Source organism: Pseudonaja textilis, chromosome 6 (assembly GCF_049901715.1).
Source record: "Pseudonaja textilis isolate UNSWEBS1 chromosome 6, rPseTex1.2, whole genome shotgun sequence".
Lineage (NCBI taxonomy): Eukaryota > Metazoa > Chordata > Lepidosauria > Squamata > Elapidae > Pseudonaja > Pseudonaja textilis.
Genome location: NC_141995.1, coordinates 47,295,205 through 47,312,558, shown reverse-complemented (window position 1 = coordinate 47,312,558; position 17,354 = coordinate 47,295,205). Strand labels below are relative to the sequence as shown.

General features: G+C 44.4%; 2 protein-coding genes across 4 annotated transcripts in view; one reads left to right on the top strand and one right to left on the bottom strand.

Annotated features, from left to right (window-relative positions):
- The window catches only part of HMX1 (H6 family homeobox 1), a 243,007-nt gene that overhangs the window by 55,144 nt on the left and 170,509 nt on the right, over positions 1 to 17,354 (top strand). The window lies entirely within an intron of this gene.
- CPZ (carboxypeptidase Z) overlaps positions 4,704 to 17,354 on the bottom strand; it is a 36,082-nt gene continuing 23,431 nt past the window's right edge. For 2 of the 3 annotated variants that reach the window (XM_087936523.1, XM_087936524.1), the window contains exons 5-10: positions 16,054 to 16,215; positions 13,892 to 14,050; positions 12,022 to 12,157; positions 11,163 to 11,302; positions 5,766 to 5,865; positions 4,706 to 5,234 (exon numbers count right to left, since the gene is read on the bottom strand). In XM_087936523.1, the coding sequence (XP_087792649.1) occupies positions 4,897 to 5,234; positions 5,766 to 5,865; positions 11,163 to 11,302; positions 12,022 to 12,157; positions 13,892 to 14,050; positions 16,054 to 16,215 (1,035 nt within the window). In that variant the 3' untranslated portion in view covers positions 4,706 to 4,896. Of the gene's footprint in view, positions 5,235 to 5,765; positions 5,866 to 11,162; positions 11,303 to 12,021; positions 12,158 to 13,891; positions 14,051 to 16,053; positions 16,216 to 17,354 lie in introns of all 3 variants that reach the window. The other variant, XM_026699768.2, reaches the window with a different exon arrangement.

Below are 17,354 nucleotides of genomic sequence, written 5' to 3'. Positions count from 1 at the left end.
TAAGTTGCTTCTCTCCTTGATTAGTTTCCATCTGTTGCTTCTTGTCCTGCCCTCAGGTGCTTTGGAGAATAGCTTGACTCCCTCTTCTTTGGGGCAGCCCCTGAGATATTGGAAGACTGCTATGCTGTCTCCCCTGGTCCTTCTTTTCATTAAACTAGACCTACCCAGTTCCTGCAACTGTTCTTCATATGTTTTAGCCTCCAGTCCCCTAATCCTCTTGGTTGCTCTTCTCTGTACTCTTTCTAGAGTTTCAACACCTTTTTTTTACATCGTGGCGACCAAAACTGGATGCAGTATTCCAAGAGTGGCCTTAGCAAGGCCTTATAAAGTGGTATTAACACTTCACGTGATCTTGATTCTATCCCTCTGTTGATGCAGCCGAGAACTGTGTTGGCTTTTTTGGCAGCTGCTGCACACAGCTGGCTCATATTTAAATGATTGTCCACTAGGACTTCGAGATCCCTCTCACAGTTACTACTATTGAGCCATGTACCATCTATACTATAACTGTACATTTGAGGGTTTTCTTGCCTAAATGTAGAACCCTACCTTTTTTTTTTAACTGTTGAATTTCATTTTGATAACGCCCAATCAAAGCCAACACAGTTCTCGGCTGCATAAACAGAGGGATAGAATCAAGTTTACGTGAAGTGTTAATACCACTTTATAAGGCCTTGCTAAGGCCACACTTGGAATACCGCATCCAGTTTTGTTCGCCATGATGTAAAAAAAAGTGTTGAGACTCTGGAAAGAGTGTAGAGAAGAGCAACCAAGAGGATTAGGGGACTGGGTGGGATTCAATGTTTTTTACTACCGGTTCTGTGGGCGTGGCTTGGTGGGTGTGGCAGGGGAAGGATACTGCAAAATCCCCGTTCCCTCCCCACCCCACTAACCTGCTTTCCAGCTCCGTTCTCAGGGCAATCAAAGGAGACCCAGCTGATCACCTGGGACTCAATGGGAGGCAGAGAAGAGATGGGGTTGGCGGGGCCAGTCAGAGGTTGGGTTGGCTGGTTCTCTGAACTACTCAAAATTTCCGCTACCGGTTCTCCAGAACTGGTCAGAACCTGCTGAATCCCACCTCTGGTTTACAACTCTTAAATGCCTTTTTGGCTATGTTGTTACATTGGGCTCTAGCACTTAGATCATTAGAGATGAGTACTCCAAGGTCCTTGACCAAATGGGGGGTCATCTACAAGGTCATGTCCATTCAACTTGGGAGAATGTAAAAACTTTGGCCCCAGTTTCTCACTAGGGAGTTTTAACCTTAGAAATATTGCCGAGATGTAGACCTTCTCCCCTAACTGGAATGGCCGCTGCCGAGCTCGGTGTCCGCCTGCCTGTTTCTTATAGGTTTGTGCTGCTTTAGCTAACGCCTTCTTTATGTTATCCCAAATTGCTTTCAGTGTCCTGTCTCCAATGCTGCTTGCCTGTTTTGCTTCCCCAAACGCCATCTTAATGTCTTCAAGATGGACCGCTGACCTGGCTGGGAAGTGCTGGAGACAATGGGGGCAGCTTCCTGGTTCTCATGCCCTTCGGCTCTCCAACACATCTTGGGGCCAGCTGGACTTTCTCCTTGGTCTGGCAGTTGACCTGTGTCCTTCCAAGCCTGGGAAAAAAAACCCTCCACCTACTCACCTGTTTGGGCTGACTTGAGAAGAAGCGGGGATGGATTTTCTCAACCAAGGTGACGGTTGTGGCTCATGCAGAAGTTCACATGATACATTCATGTCAAGCCAAGCTTTATTTTTGGCAGTGTGTATGGGATCCAGATGTGCGTTGCCAAGTTAGGGTTTCTACTTTGGGGAATTGGCGTAGTCTGAGCACTCAGGCTGGCAACGCTGAATGCTCTCCACGGACACAGATCTCCGCACAGAACTCATTGCACCCGTTGCAATGAGTCTAAAAGGGACTTTGATAAATGACATGGAGCCTCTTCCATCTGCCCCAAGTCGTTGAGGCTGAGATGCCGTGTTTGATCTTGTGAACGCTTTAAAAAAAAAAGGGGGGGGAATTCTGTGAAGACTTAAAACTCCTCAACGAAGGTGAATGCAGATGTCCCAGGATAATGTTTCAGGATCCAACCTGGGTGGGAAGTTTAGTCTTCTGAGGTTTTGGACTAGGGCTGGAGCTCATCCGCAGGGAACGTCTCTCTCACCAGAACGTGTGCTGAATGCCCCAAAAGACAGAGGAGGAAAAGCAGATCTGCCTGGGCTCCAGCAATTCAGAAGGTTTCAGGTTCAGCAATGAGCAGCTGGATGCAGTTTGGGGAACGGAGTGGCCTGAAGTAGCCCATTCACACCACTGAGAAGGAAAGGGAAGGGGGGAGAAGAGGAAGGAAAGCCAAGCGCAAAAGAGAGAGAAGACGGAGCCCAGGAGAAATACAGGAGAAGGAGGGTAGAAGTAAATAAATATAAAAACAAACAGATACACACATCCATCCATCCATCCATCCATCCATGAAATAGATAGATGGATAGATAGATAGATAGATAGATAGATAGATAGATAGATAGATAGATAGATAGATATAGATAGAAAGATGTAGATAGATAGATAGATAGATAGATAGATAGATAGATAGATAGATAGAGATAGATAGAGATAGATAGAAAGATAGATGGATAGATAGAGATAGATAGATAGATAGATAGATAGATAGATAGATAGATAGATAGATATAGATAGATAGATAGAAAGATAGATGGATAGATAGAGATAGATAGATAGATATAGATAGATAGAAAGATAGATGGATAGAGATAGATAGAAAGATGTAGATAGATAGATAGTAAAACTTTTAAAGTGTAATTGTAAATAGTATATATGTGTATGTGTATGTGTATGTATACATACATACATACATACATACATCCAGGAGAATGGAATAACTGATCACAAACAACTGCAAAAAATGTATATATTTGTTTTTAAAGTTGAAAATTCAATAAAATGTATATATAATTTAAAAAGATAGATAGATGATAGATAGATTATAGGTGGATAGTTGATAGATGTATATATGTATGTATATATGTATGTATGTATGTGTGTGTGTGTGTGTGTGTGTGTGTGTATACACACACACACACACACACACACATATATACAGAGAGAGAGAGAGAGAGAGAGAGAGAGATGGATAGATGCAGACCAGGGGTGTCAAACTTGCATCATCATGTTTTCGTCACATGACATAGTGGGACTTTTTTCCTCTTTGCTAAACCGGGGAAGGGGAGAGCATGTGATGCATCTGGTCCATGGGCCATGAGTTTGATACCCCTGATATAAACAGATAGGGATAGATAGATGATAGATAGATAAATACACCAAGCCACAGATATTTGCCACTATTGCAAATAAAAATATCTTCTGTAGCTGGCAGGACTAGGCTAGAGGTGTGAAGAAGAGGACGGGAGTCTTTTACAGACAGGACAGTCCCCCCTGTCACATAGAAAGATATTAAGATATTTAAAATTTAGTAGCCGGAACAGTGGGAGTTGTAGAGTGAGCCAAAAGGAAAGTTATACTTGATAGGTTGAAGAGTGCTGGTTCCTGCATGAGGCAATCGGCACTGTGATTGGTTGCTGTGGGTGTGGAGGAGGCGTTTCCCTTTTTCCCCGCCTTTTTCCTTCTTTGCATTCTGCGATTTACCTCAGGATGTTCCTGGGTGCCTGACTATCTCGTTTGCTGTAAATATTGGTGTAAAATAGATTTATTTATATAAAACGACAAGTTCATGTTAGCATTTCTGACTCCACCTGACTCCAGCTGCGCAATTTCCTGACAAAAGATATTAAGAGCAACCAAGAGAGGAAATTCATGATGGCAAAAATGTCCTCTTCTATTGACTGCTTCACAGCAACCTCTACCTGAAGGGTGACTGAGATCCATTGGAAAAGGAATTTCAATTTCTCCTATTTCTTTCAAAAGCCATCTAAATTGGTGGCCTCCACAACATCAGGCAACGTAGGATTCCCATGTATTTTTCCCTTTATATTTCTTCATAGTTTCAGCATAAAGTTGGGGTTTTTTTTAATTCCCCTAAAGTTCCAGATCTGGTGAACATCTTCATTAGACAATTTATTGCATTTGCAAATTCCTTCCCTTGAATGATCTCTACTGGATGAAAATCCTAAAACGATACCATTTGACCGAGCGACTGGCTATTTCTTACCAGACAGCTATCAAAATTTGGCACCATGGTTAGCCGTGGCAGCATTTCTTACGGTGAAAGATTGGAAATCCCAAAAGGGATTGCAAACTTTAAAGCACCACTATAAAAGTAAAGGTGCCCCTCGCACATACATGTTAGTCATTTCTTGCTCTAGGGGGCAGTGCTCATCATCGTTACAAACTCAAAGAGCCAGCACTGTCCAAATATGTCTCCATGGTCAGGTGGCCAGCATGACTAAATGCCAAAGGAGCACAGAACGCTGTTCCCTTCCCAGCAAAGGTGGTCCCTATTTTTCTACTTGCATTTTTTACGTGCTTTCGAACTGCTAGGTTGGCAGAAGCTGGGACAAGGAACGGGAGCTCACTCCATGACGCAGCGCTAGGATTCGAACTGCCGAACTGCTGACCTTTCTGATCGACATGATCAGTGTCTTAGCCCCTGAGCCACTGCGTCCCTATAAGTGGTTAATAAATAATCAGCCTGATAATTAACAATGTTGGAAAACGCAGTAACAAGGAACAACCATGACATCGAGGTTTTTTTTAAAAATTTAATATGTAGCAAATGTTAATGCGGAGGAGAAAATAAAATGCAGGAAAGGATAAGGACAGCCATGTTAGATCAACCATGACAGAGTCCCGCTCCATTTCCAGGCCAGGTAGCAATGGTAATGCCACTGTGAACTACCAGCGTAGCTGAGGATGGGCAGAGTGTAAAATTGTTCAGCTCTGCTTCAGCAACCACAAAGGTTTGTGCTGATTCAGAGAACTGAAGTATGACCACCACCAGGGCCTCTCCCGTGGCTGGATAGATTGCTCTCCGTTCTTCCGTAGCTCCGTCTGAGCATGAGGATCAAAGTCTTCCAGAGGGTCATACACTTGTCTGGTGGGAAGTTTTCTAAACTTTCCATTGAGGGCTTGCAGGACAAAATCGACTCGACCAGCCTTGGCCATCTTGGCAGGCAGAGTTACCTTCTTCAGGACTTTAGTGTAGCCCCTTGCCTGGGCACTTACGATGTATGTACCAGGGGGCAGAAGTCTCCAATAGTCTCCGTCATCAGCTAAAAACCAAACAAAACAACCATAGGTAAAGGTAAAGTTTCCCCTCGCACATTCATGCTAGGAGTTTCTGTTACAAAGCCGAAGAGCTAGTAGAACTCCTTAGCATCAGAGCATGTTAATAATAATAATAATAATAATATAGGAAATACTCTAAATGCTCTGATGGTCATTTGGAAAAATCCTTTCTTAGTGAGCACCTAGAAGCCAAGAGGAACATACGGGCCCAATTTCAAGTTTGTAGGCTTTACAGTTCTGGAGATTTTGTGATGATGCGTGAGTGGCATTTCACTTTTATATATATAGATTTTTGGAATGCTTTTTAATTCTCTAATTTTTTTCCCCCCTGCAGTTTTAATATTTGTTTATTGTTTTTAGATTTTGCAATTTTTGCAAAGTTGGGATGCAAATATGTGAATCAATCGGTACACTATTTTGTTTTCTGGGTGAAAAATTGTGTAACATTCTAGAGGGGAAAAAAAAAATCTAAACCCAAAAGTTGAATTGCACATTTGCTTCTCCAAATCTGTTACCTGTAAGAATATCATGGCGGATGCCTTTGACTGAAATTCGGGCGTTCTTGATTGGGTTTCCAAATTTGTCAGAGACAATTCCTTTTATGCCACGATGAACCTGCCAAGAATCAGAAGAACGTGATTAAGGAGTGATCCTTTTACGTTCCTTTCTCATTTCTGTTCACAAGTAGCCTCCATTGCCACCCGCTGCTAATGTAGGAGGCTGTGCATGTTTCCCCTTTGGTGCTCAACCAGTTTAATGACAGAATTTTGTGAATTCTAGTTCATTCATGCTTAAGAAGTCTTAAGAAGTGGCTGTAAAACAGGTTGTCCTCGAGTTATTACCACAATTGAGCCCCAAATTTATGCTGCTAAGTGAAACAAGTGAGTTTGAGGCCATTTTATGAATTTTCTTGCCACAATTGTAAAAGTGAATCATTGCACTTATTAAGTTAGTAACACAAAGTGGTGGGATTCAAAAAAAATTTACTACTGGTTCTGTAGGCGTGGCTTGGTGGGCATGGCATGGCTTGATGGGTGTGGCAGGGGAAGGATACTGCAAAATCCACATTCCCTCCCCATCCCACTAAGCTGCTTTCCAGCTCCGTTCTCCTGTGCAGGGCAACAAAAGAAGACCCAGCTGATCAGCTGGGACTCAATGGGAGGCAGAGAAGAGATGAGGGCAGGACCAGTCAGAGGTGGTATTTGCTGGTTCTCTGAACCACTCAAAATTCTGCTACCAGTTCTCCAGAACTGGTCAGAACCGGCTGGATACCCCCTCTGAAGTCAAAGACTACCTGCATATTTTTAGGAGCCAAAATAATGATATAAATTTGATGAGCAAAGTTGACCGCTGGTTAAACGTGGGAACAGGAGCTCAATGGTGTATCTGTTTGGGGTTTCTCTCTTCGGAAACACTTGGCCGTGATCACTTGGGAACAGCTGAGGAGGACAAGGCTCCTTTGGCAACGCTCACGAAGTCCACAACCGGCAGGCCACATTTGGAACTGGGGGTGGAATACTTCCCCCTTGCTGATCTCTGAAGGCTGCAGAATAGATCTGGGTGATACCAAAGAATAGGCAGTGCCACATTTGCCACCCTTCTGGAGAAATGGGACAGGTTATGTAGTTGGAAATAGTCATAGGATTCTACCGGTTTGCACTGGTTCTAGTGAACCGGTAGCTCCAGTGAGCAGTTGGCCCCACCCTTTCCTGTCCTATATTTCCTTATTGTTTAGCTCAGCTGATGCGCGTGGCAGAGCGGCTTGCCGCACCTCAACTGTTTTATTCACCAGCACTGATACAGGTAAGTTTTTAAGCTTAAAATGGGTGGCTTTTGAATGCTGCAGAGCGCACACTCCTAAAACCGGCTGTTAAACCGGTTGAAGCCCACCACAGGTAGGAAAGTAGTTTTTTCACGAACCTCACAAATGCCTAAATATCACTCCCCAAAAGTCAGGTCATTGAAAGGTGGTTGCGAGATTGAAAAAAATGTTCTGGAGCAGGAACACAAAAATGGGCCTCTCTCGTCTGTTTTATATTCACCCCCATTTTATTCCTTGCGATGACATTTGTGTGACATCCTATCGTACCCCAAAGGAAGAAAGGGTGGAATCTCTGTAGCCAGCTAAAAAAAATGATTTTGAGGCTTATGTTGGGAAGATGGAAAGAATTCCTGGTTGATGATAATATGTTGAATGGAAGGGAAATTCTGTCTCATCCTTGCCAGGCTAGTCCTTGGGCCAAAGTTGGCATTGCCTGCAAACTTTTACCAGCTGATGATGTATCATCGTGCACGAAATGCCCCTTTCTCTAATCTATGGCAGTGGAAAAAAGAGTGGGGGGGGGAAAGCCATTTGGTGTGAAATGTGCCTGTGATCCTTTTGCTTAATCTTGTTGCTTTTAAGCCTGATTGCTCCCTTGGGAGGTGAGGTCAGGGCTTGGGGATAACAGCTGATGAGTACATACACAATAGGAGTAGGTTGGCACAGTCACGGCTAATATAGGATTTTCCCTCTCAAAGCCTTCAAGTTAAGACGTAATCCACTTCCATTTGGATTTATGGGACAGATTAGCTGAAGACAAGATTAAAACCAAGTGGAATCCAATTTTATTTAAGGATAAAACTACAAGCAGGAATTGTGGCTCACAGAAAGCTTTTAAACAACCTGGAAAGAAAAATGGAGGTTGCAAAGAAAGATCTGTGAGAAGAGACCACAAGGCTGGGGACCTGGTGGACCCTGTCCCTTTAGGAAATTTGTTCCTGCTCTGATCACCCGAGTCCTTTTTTAGAAAACTGAGCTTTCTTCTAGTGGAGCTGGCCTGGTCATTCGAAAAAAATGACTAAAAAAAGAACCTCCACACAAAACATTAGGTAAAAGTGGTGGAATTCAAAATATTTTACTACCGGTTCTATGGATGCTTGCTTTGCCAGTGTGAAGAACCAGTGCAAACCAGCAGCATACCACCACTGGGTAATATATGACAACATCCAACGGGTGTATCCACCAGAGAAAATAGTCAGAGATCCAGGAAAATGGATGACCTTCCCAAGTCCCTACGGATGCTTCTGCCAACATCTATTTTCAGGGCAGCAAAATAAGGACATTATTATATGGACGGTCATACGAAGCCTAATTATTTCAGCTTAATTTAGGCTTTGTGCTAACACCTTCACTTTGGTTACCTGGATCTGTCAATTTTGGGAATGCAGATCCTGAATTCGACTCAAATGCCAATTTTTGGATGGATTCACACATCTTCCCAAACGTATCTTAAGACTGAAAACTGCCAGAATAGATTCGGCAGGGTATAGACAAAAAAACAAAAAAACTTCCCAGGAACAGAGTTGGTATTCCGCCAGTTCGCACCAATTCAGGTGTACTGGTAGTGGGAATTTTAACTAGTTCAGAGAACTAGCAAATATTACCTCAGATTGGCCCCACGCACCTGCCCCCACTGTTACCTCTCCTATATTCACTTATCTTTTTAGCTCAGCTGATTTGCGCAGCAGATTGCTGTGCCTCAGCTGAGCTAAACAACAGCTCAGCTCACCAGTGGTGACACAGAGGGTGGTCTTTGAGCACTGTGCCCATGCGCGAAGTGCAGGATCATCAACTCCTCTAACTGCTCTTAGACAAATATTTTTCAAGAAGGCAACAGGCAAAAGGAAGAGTTGGTAAAAGAACATAGGAAATTGGAGGAGGCTTCTGCTTACCACCTGTTCATGAGAGAAGGGGCTGGCATCACAAGGTAGAAAAGGAATACAGGTAGTCTTCAACTTACAACATGTGATGACCCAGGGCATGACACAAAAATAAAAAAATCACAAAAGTAGAATAAATTCCCTTTAATGCCTCCAACTTCGCCCCCAATGTCCAGTTATCCTCAGCTGCAGACCAAACTCTTCAAAAAAACAGTCTATGAAGGAAAGAAATGCAGTCCGAACCCAAAGTAAAGATAATTAGAAATAAAAAAAACCAACACAAACCACAGTGAAATAATTAACAAGACAGGCCAGGATGATAAATTGCAGACTTTCAAGGAAAACACAGCACCCACAGTTGGGAGGACACCAAAACCTAGATAAGCCTCGACAAAAAAAATGCACGCTTTGCTTCCAGCAAGGAACTGTGTGCAAACACCCCACTTATATCCTGTTCTCCCAGCTGCAACTAATGAAAGGGATCAGGGCCCTCTTCTCTCCCATAAGCCATGTTGCTCCCTTCTCTGTTCCTCCCCGCACGTGCCCTAGGATGAAGAGGGAGTGGGCCTGGGTCTTCCTCTGAATGCCCAGCCAGACTGTGCCCTTCCCCCATTTCTTCCACAGCCACCAGAGCCACACTCCCACTCCCTGTCAGCTGCTCAATCTCCCCCTCAGAATCAGACTCCAACAAGGGCATGACACAGCAGTTCATTTAGTGGCCCTTCAAAGTAACAACGGCACTGAAAAAAGTAACTAATGGCCATTTTTCACACTTAAGACTGTTGCAGTATCCTTGCGGGCTCATCAAAATCCAAATATTCACAGTCAGTGGTGGAATTCAAAATATTTTACTACCAGTTCTGTGAGTGCACGCAGAACATTCTAAAACAGGCAATTTCAAGCATGAAAACTTGCCGTCAGTGCTGGTGAGTAAAACAGCTGAGGCGTGTCAATCTGCTCTACCATGCCTATCAGCTGAGCTACAAACAAAGGAGATATAGGACAAGAAAGGGCGGGGGTGGGTGGGTGGGGCCAACTGTTGACTGGTGCTACCGGATTGCTAGAACCGGTGTGAATCGGCAGCATACCGCCACTTTTCACAGTGTCCCAGGAGTCATGTGATACTCCTTTGTGAACTTCTGATGAGCAAAGTCAACGGGGAGCCCAATTTACTTCAACGGGTGCAGTGATTCCCTTAAGCACCGTGGCGAGAAATGGTGGTCATAAAATTGGGCAAAGCTCACTTAACAATTGTCTTGCTTAGCAACAGAAATGTTGGGGCTCAATTGAGGCCATAAGCCTAGGACTGCCTACAATCAGCTATAAGGTGACCAAGATGTTCATTTGTTCAGTGGTATGGCTTGCTTTCAGAAGTTATGCTGGAGGTTTTTAGGGATTGGATGGTCATTTGTCTGGAATCATATAAGGTTTCCTCCTTTAGCAGGGGGTTGGACTAGAAGACCTCCAAGGTGCCTTTCAGCTATGTATTGTATTGTATTGTATTGTATTGTATCCTATCCTATCCTATTCTAGTCAATTATAGTCAGTTCTATATTCTATCTCCTCCCATCCCATCCCATTCAATTCCATTCTTCATTCCATTATTCTATTCCATTCTTCATTCTTCATTTTTCTATTCTGTTCTGTTCTGTTCTGTTCTAGTCTAGTCTATCTTCTCCCATCCCATCCCATTCAATTCTATTCCATTCTTCATTCCATTATTCTATTTCATTCTTCATTCTTCTCTTCTCTTCTCTTCTCTTCTCTTCTCTTCTCTTCTCTTCTCTTCTCTTCTCTTCTCCTCTCCTCTACTCAACTCAACTCAATTCAACTCTATCCTATCCTATTCTACAATTCTAGTCAATTCTATTCTATATTCTATCTCCTCCCATCCCATTTAATTCTATTCTTTATTCCATTACTCTATTTCATTCTTCATTATTCTATTCCATTCCATACTCCATATTCCATTTTCTATTCTATTCTAGTCAATTCAATTCTATATTATATCTCATTCTTTCCCATTTAATTCCATTCTCCATTCCGTTATTCTATTCCATTCTATTCCATTCCCACTGACTGTAAATTTGTTTTAGGACCAAAGAGCGAACAAACTCTTGTTTGTAGTGGAGAGGCCTGTGACAGAAAGAAGAGAGAAGTCACAGAAGAAAAAGTGTGTGTGTGTGTGTGTGTGTGTGTGTGTGTGTTACCATTTCCATGAATTTCAAAAGAGCTTCCTTGTTCTCTTGCCACAGTTTATACAGCTCATCAGCCAAAGGGAACTTCTCGCACCCAAGCTCCACAGTAATCTCAAAGCAGTTTGTGTGGAGATAATTAAAATCTGCCATTCCTGGAAAAAAAGAAAAGAAAAACCCCAAAAGTTTGATCAATCGATAACTTTTAAGCCCAACTTTCTTCCAACGGGAACAATAAAATTATGAAATGATTCCTTATTGTAAATAACACAACGTTAGTAGCCAAACAGTTAACTCAAAAAACAAATACAAAGTAAAAATGCAGTGGTTAGATTAGCCTGTTCTGGAGATCTCCAGATCACCAACTACCCTGGCCACCTGCATCTAAGAAAGGCTTCAAGTGATCTTGAAGATACAGCCCAATTTCCTGGCCCAAGTACTGGGTCTAAGGCAGAGCTGCATGGAGGGAAGTATGATTGGGCTTTATTAGCCTTCCAAGCCTGCCGGCTTTGTGATCGTCAGCGCTGGTTTTTGCTGCCCGCCCAATACGCTGAAAATGATGGTGGTCGCAGGCTCGCCTATGCAGCAGCCAGACTGTCTTTGGTTTGGGGCCTTGTAAATTATTCATGCCTGCATTAGCCCAGCTGGCAAGACATATGGGTTTTTCAATGGCGATGGCTCCACCGAGGTAGCACCCGGTTTGTAAGTGGTAGGTTCTCTCTCGCTCACTTACAGAGAGATTACGTGGGTGAGCTGCTTCTCTCTTCTCCTCGAGGCCTTTTTTCCCCCTCCTACGTCAATGTAGAACAAAGGCATCCAAACTGTTTGGAGAAGTAATGGAGGAAAAAAACCCCAAACCACCAGAAAGTTTTACCTCCAGTAAAGCTGTACCACTCCGCCCCGTTGATGATGCCTCCCCGTTTCACGAAATTTCCCCCGCAACGCATTTCAGATTTGTCCGAGATGCCAGGATGTGCATCTGCGTAGGTTCTAGAAAGCAGCTTGAACATCTAAAATGACATGAATGGTGTTTTTGCTTGGCGGATTAAACTCTTGGTATTTTTCAGTGCATTCGGTTCACGGTTCCTGGCAAACTTCTAGACCAGTGGTCACCAACAGTGGGCTGGGGACCACTGGTGGTCTTTGAGAAAATTTTGGTGGTCCACAGAGAAATGTCCCCCCCCCCAAAGAATTAATCCAGGCTGTGCGGGAACACAAGGCTGCACCACTCACACAGCTTGCAGGAACGCAAGGCTTGCATCACTTGCATTGCGCACAACACGAGGTAGTGAGGGGAGCAGGGAAAGGGCGGAGGGGGGAACTTGCCCCACTCGCCCCACGTGCCTGGCCTGGCCACCGGGATGCTTCTTTCCGCTTCTTTCTTCTTCTGCTTTTGGCTGCACACAAGAAAAGCAGCCAAAGTCTTTCTTTCTCTCCCCCAAACTCCGCCAGAAATGAGTCTTTGGGACCCTGCAAGGCCTCCTGCTCCAAGAGGCTGCGCCGGCAAAGACTCATTTCTGGCGGAGTTTGGAGGAGAGAAAGACAGACTTTTGCTGCTTCTGCTGCTTTCCTTGTATGAAGCCCAAAGTCTTTCTCTCTCTCTCTCTCTCTCCCACCCCGAGAACGGAGCTGGAGACGGTAGCCTGCAATCCCAAATAAAGAATGATTGAGGAAGTCGGGGTGGGGAATTTTCCTGCAGATTTTTGGGGGGATTTTCCCAGGGTCTCTGATCCACAGGATTTAAAATTATGAGTTTTGTGGTCCCTGAGGTCCAAAAGGTTGGTGACCCCTGTTCTAGACATCTCCAAAAGCCACGGGGGTAGTGGTGGTATTCTTTTTTTTATTTAAATAAACTTTATTCAGTTTTCCCAACAATTTAAAGACATAAAAAAACAATTGCATCAACACTGAAGACATCATTTACATTTCTTAACCATATTTTTATACTTAATTTTCTATTACATTGCAATTATTACATATTACTTTTTCTATTAATTCTCTATTCCTTACTCCTTGCTTATACCACTTGTTACATAGTGCAATTTCTGTTAATTCTACATCCAGTGCATATAGCTTCATATTCTTTAATTAATTACAGTACTACTTTTCTTTCTATTCTCAAACCATATATATCAGACATCCCAGACTGAATAATACATCGATCCCTCTCTATCTTTTAACTCTAAAGCCAGCCTGTCCATTTCTGTGCAGTCTAGAATTTTTCTTATCACTGCTCCCTCCGGTGGTTTATCTCTGTTCTGACCCAAAAGGAGAGGAAGGAGAAGGAAGAGGAGGAAGAGGAGAGGGGAAGGAGGAGAAAGAGAAAGAGGAGAAGGAGGAGGAGGAGGAGGAGGAGGAGGAGGAGGAGGAGGAGGAGATGTAATACATACTATATGTTATATCAATGCGACTCTAGGTGGTTTACAGACAATAAAAACACAATGTATGAAAAATAAAAATGATAAAAAAATAACCAAATAATAATCAACTAATAAGCCCTGACCTCCCCACCCTTTGGTGACAACACATACCCAAATCAGCCATTTGATGGGTTCCCCAGGCCTGTTGGCAGTACCATGTCTTCCGAAAGAGTGATGGAATGGGGGAAGCGGTCTATTTCCAGGAGGGATGAGGATCCAGAGAAAGGGAGCAAAGGAAACCAACCCATGTCTCTTTCCTTTTCCTCGTCACATTCTCTTTATAGTTTAGTCGAGTATTTTAAAAACCTAATCACGTGGCGTTACCTTCTCATCCGGGGTTGGAGAAAACATTTTGTCTTCGGTAGGATGCACCGAGTAATCGTAAGGATAAGAAACGACCAAATCGCCTCCGTGGAGACTGGCAGACAGCACAAATGGGATGGACTTCATCCACTTCATCACGGCTTTGGTCTCCGGAGCCACCTGAAGATCAGGAAGAAGGGATAGAATGCAGTATTGCAGGCTGACTCTGCCAACTGTCAGCAGTTTGATCCTGACCGGCCTTCCTTCCTTCCTTCCTTCCTTCCTTCCTTCCTTCCTTCCTTCCTTCCCAGTGATTAGAATGCTGGATTGCAGGCTAACTCTGCCCATTGCCAGCATTTTGATCCTGACCAGCTCAAGACTGACTCAGCCATCCTTCCTTCCGAGGTGGGTCAAATGAGGACCCAGATTTTGTGGGGCAAGAGGCTAACTCCATATACCGTTTAGAGTGGGCTGGAAAGCACTGTGAAGTGGTATAGAAGTCTAAGGGCTATTGGTAAGTGGGAAGGAAGGAAGGAAGGAAGGAAGGAAGGAAGGAAGGAAGGAAGGAAGGAAGAAAGGAAGGAAGAAAGATAGATGAAGGAAGGAAGGAAGGAAGATGAAGGAAGGAAGAGCTGTGGTGACACAGCTGTTAGAATGCATTTTTGCAGGCTAACTCTGCCCATTGCCTGAAGTTCGATCCTGACCGACTCAAGATTGACTCAGCCATCCAAGGTTGGTAAGATGAGGACCCAGATAGTTGGGGGCAAGAGGCTGATTCTGTAAAACCGCTTAGAGAGGGCTGTAAAGCACTGTGAAGCAGTATATCAGTCTAAGTGCTATTGCTCTCCTCATCTTCCTCTCCTCTTTTGCCTCCTTTTAATCTTATAAGTAACCCTAGTGGCACAGTGGTTAGAATGCAGTATTGCAGGTAAACTCTGCCCACAGCCAGGAAGTTCGATTCTGATTGACTCAAGGTTGACTCAGCCTCCCATCCTTCCGAGGTCGGTAAAACGAGGACCCCAATTGGTTGGGAGCAAGAGGCTGACTCTGTAAACCGCTCTACAAACTGCTTGTAAAGTGCTGTGAAGCGGTATATAAGTCTAAGTGCTATTGCTACTTACAAATGCTTATTGATATAAAATGCAGGGAGGTGGGCTCTAGATGGCTTCAAAAGGGAGCTTGTGCACCAGTATGAGTTGTGATTGTCCATGACATTAAAAATGGGTCATTTTAAGACTTTTGAGTTAAAGATTGGTACTGGAACAACCACGGCTGCTTCTTACTCTAGGGATCCAATGCTGGACTTTAGAATAGTTAATGTCCATACAGTCACCATGTTGATGGCGGATTGACAGAACAAGTAATCAGTGGAACAACTTGCCTCCAGAAGTTGTCAATGTTCCAATGTTGGAAGCTGTTAAGAAGAGATTGGGCAACATTTATTTGAAATGGTATAAGGCAGTGGTGGCTAACCTTTTTGGGCTCCTGTGCCAAAAATTGTGTGCGTGCTTGCGCACGCGTGTGCTAGCACCCAGAAGTCAATGAGTGCACACCTCCACGCCCCCTGTTTATGTGTGCGTGATTCCCCCCCTCCGCCACCGCCCCCTGACCTGCACTGCACGTCCCAGTTGATTTGCGGCCCATTTGAGGCCTGTATCAGCCTGCCAGAGGCTTGAGGGAAGCCTCTGCAGGCTTTGCAGGCTGAAAAATGGTCCCGTTTCATCACTTCTGGTATTTCCGGAAATACAGGAAGTGACAAAACGGGCCCATTTTTTGGCCTGCAAAGCCTGCAGAGGCTTCCCTCAAGCCTCTGGCAGGCTGAAAAAAGGCCTGAAAAGTAGCTGGGAGGCACGCGCATGCACGGTGAGGTAAATTTGCCTGTGGCTTGTGTGCTGGCACAAATGGCTTTCCATGCCACCGATGGCACGTGTGCCATAGGTTCGCGATCACAGGTATAAGGTTTCCTGCCTGAGCAGGGGGTTGGACTAGAAGACCTCCAAAGTCCCTTCTGGCTCTATTCTGATTGATTGATTGATTGATTGATTGATTGAAATGGTTTAGGGTTTCTTGCTTGAGTAGGGGGTCGGACTAGAAAGCCTCCAGGGTCCCTTCCAGCTCTGTCATTCTGCATTCTGTGTTTTGATAGGGTATACCCTATGTGTGTGTGCTCACACATTCCTCACCTTGCCCAGCCAGTAAGATTGGGGAATAGGGAGGTGATCCATCCGAGCCCCTCGGATCTTGGCAAGCGTGTAAGCTTCCGAAGTCAAATCTGGGAAATTTCTGTTGAGATCAAGGTTTTGAGCTGTTTGCCTCCCGTTGACCCATCCATTATAGCCAGCGCCCTGTTAGCAGAAGGAGAGAGCAAGAATTCAGAGAGGGGCCAGGGTTAGCATGGAAGCACGGATGCCCTGAAACACGCATTGTACCCTAAACGGATTTGGATGATCACGTCACATAATACAACAGTAAGATTGTCCACCAGGACCTTTGGCACGCGTGCTCTTTTGGTTTCTGTCATGCACATGCATGCTGGCCAGCTGGTCTTCGCGGGCGCTGGAGCACCGGCTGGAAAAAAGCCTGAAAATGGCCCCAAAATGGCCTGAAAATGCCCCCAAAAAACTTTAAAATGGCCCAAAAACGGCCTGAAAATGGTCCAAAAACAGCCTGAAAATGCCCCCAAAACAGCCTGAAAATGGCCTGAAAATGGCCAGCTGGTCTTCATGGGTGCTGGAGCACTGGCTGGAAAAAAGCCTGAAAATGGGCCCAAAAATGACCTGAAAATGGCACCAAAACAGCCTGAAAATGGCGCCAAACAGACCAAAAACAGCCTCAAATGGCGCCAAATAGACCAAAAACAGCCTGAAAATGGCCCAAAACCAGCCTGGAAAATAGCCCCCCAAAAATCAGCTGGAATATAGCCCGAAAAATGGCCTGAAAATGGCCCCAAACAGACCAAAAACAGCCTGAAAATGGCCCCAAAACAGCCTGTAAAAATGCCCCCAAAACAGCCTGAAAATGGCCCCAACAGCCTGAAAATGGCCCAAAACCAGCCTGAAAATAGCTCCCCCCAAAAAAAACAGCTGGAATATAGCCCGAAAAATGGCCTGAAAATGGCCCCAAACAGACCAAAAACAGCCTGAAAATGGCCCCAAAACAGCCTGTAAAAATGCCCCCAAAACGGCCTGAAAATGGCCCCAAACCAGCCTGAAAATAGCCCCCCAAAAAAACAGCTGGAATATAGTCCGAAAAATGGCCTGAAAATGGCCCAAAACAGCCCCCCAAATGGCCATCCCAAAAACAGGCATACAAAGACCAGCTGGTCTTCAGGTTTCCGGAATTCCAGGATGCACTCATGCATGCACATGCACACGCATTCCGTTTTGGGCACTCGGTGCCAAAAAGTTTCACCATCACTGCACTAGGACAATATTTTTCAAACGGCAATCGATTCCAAAGTGGCTAATTAAGACTTGTTTTTATT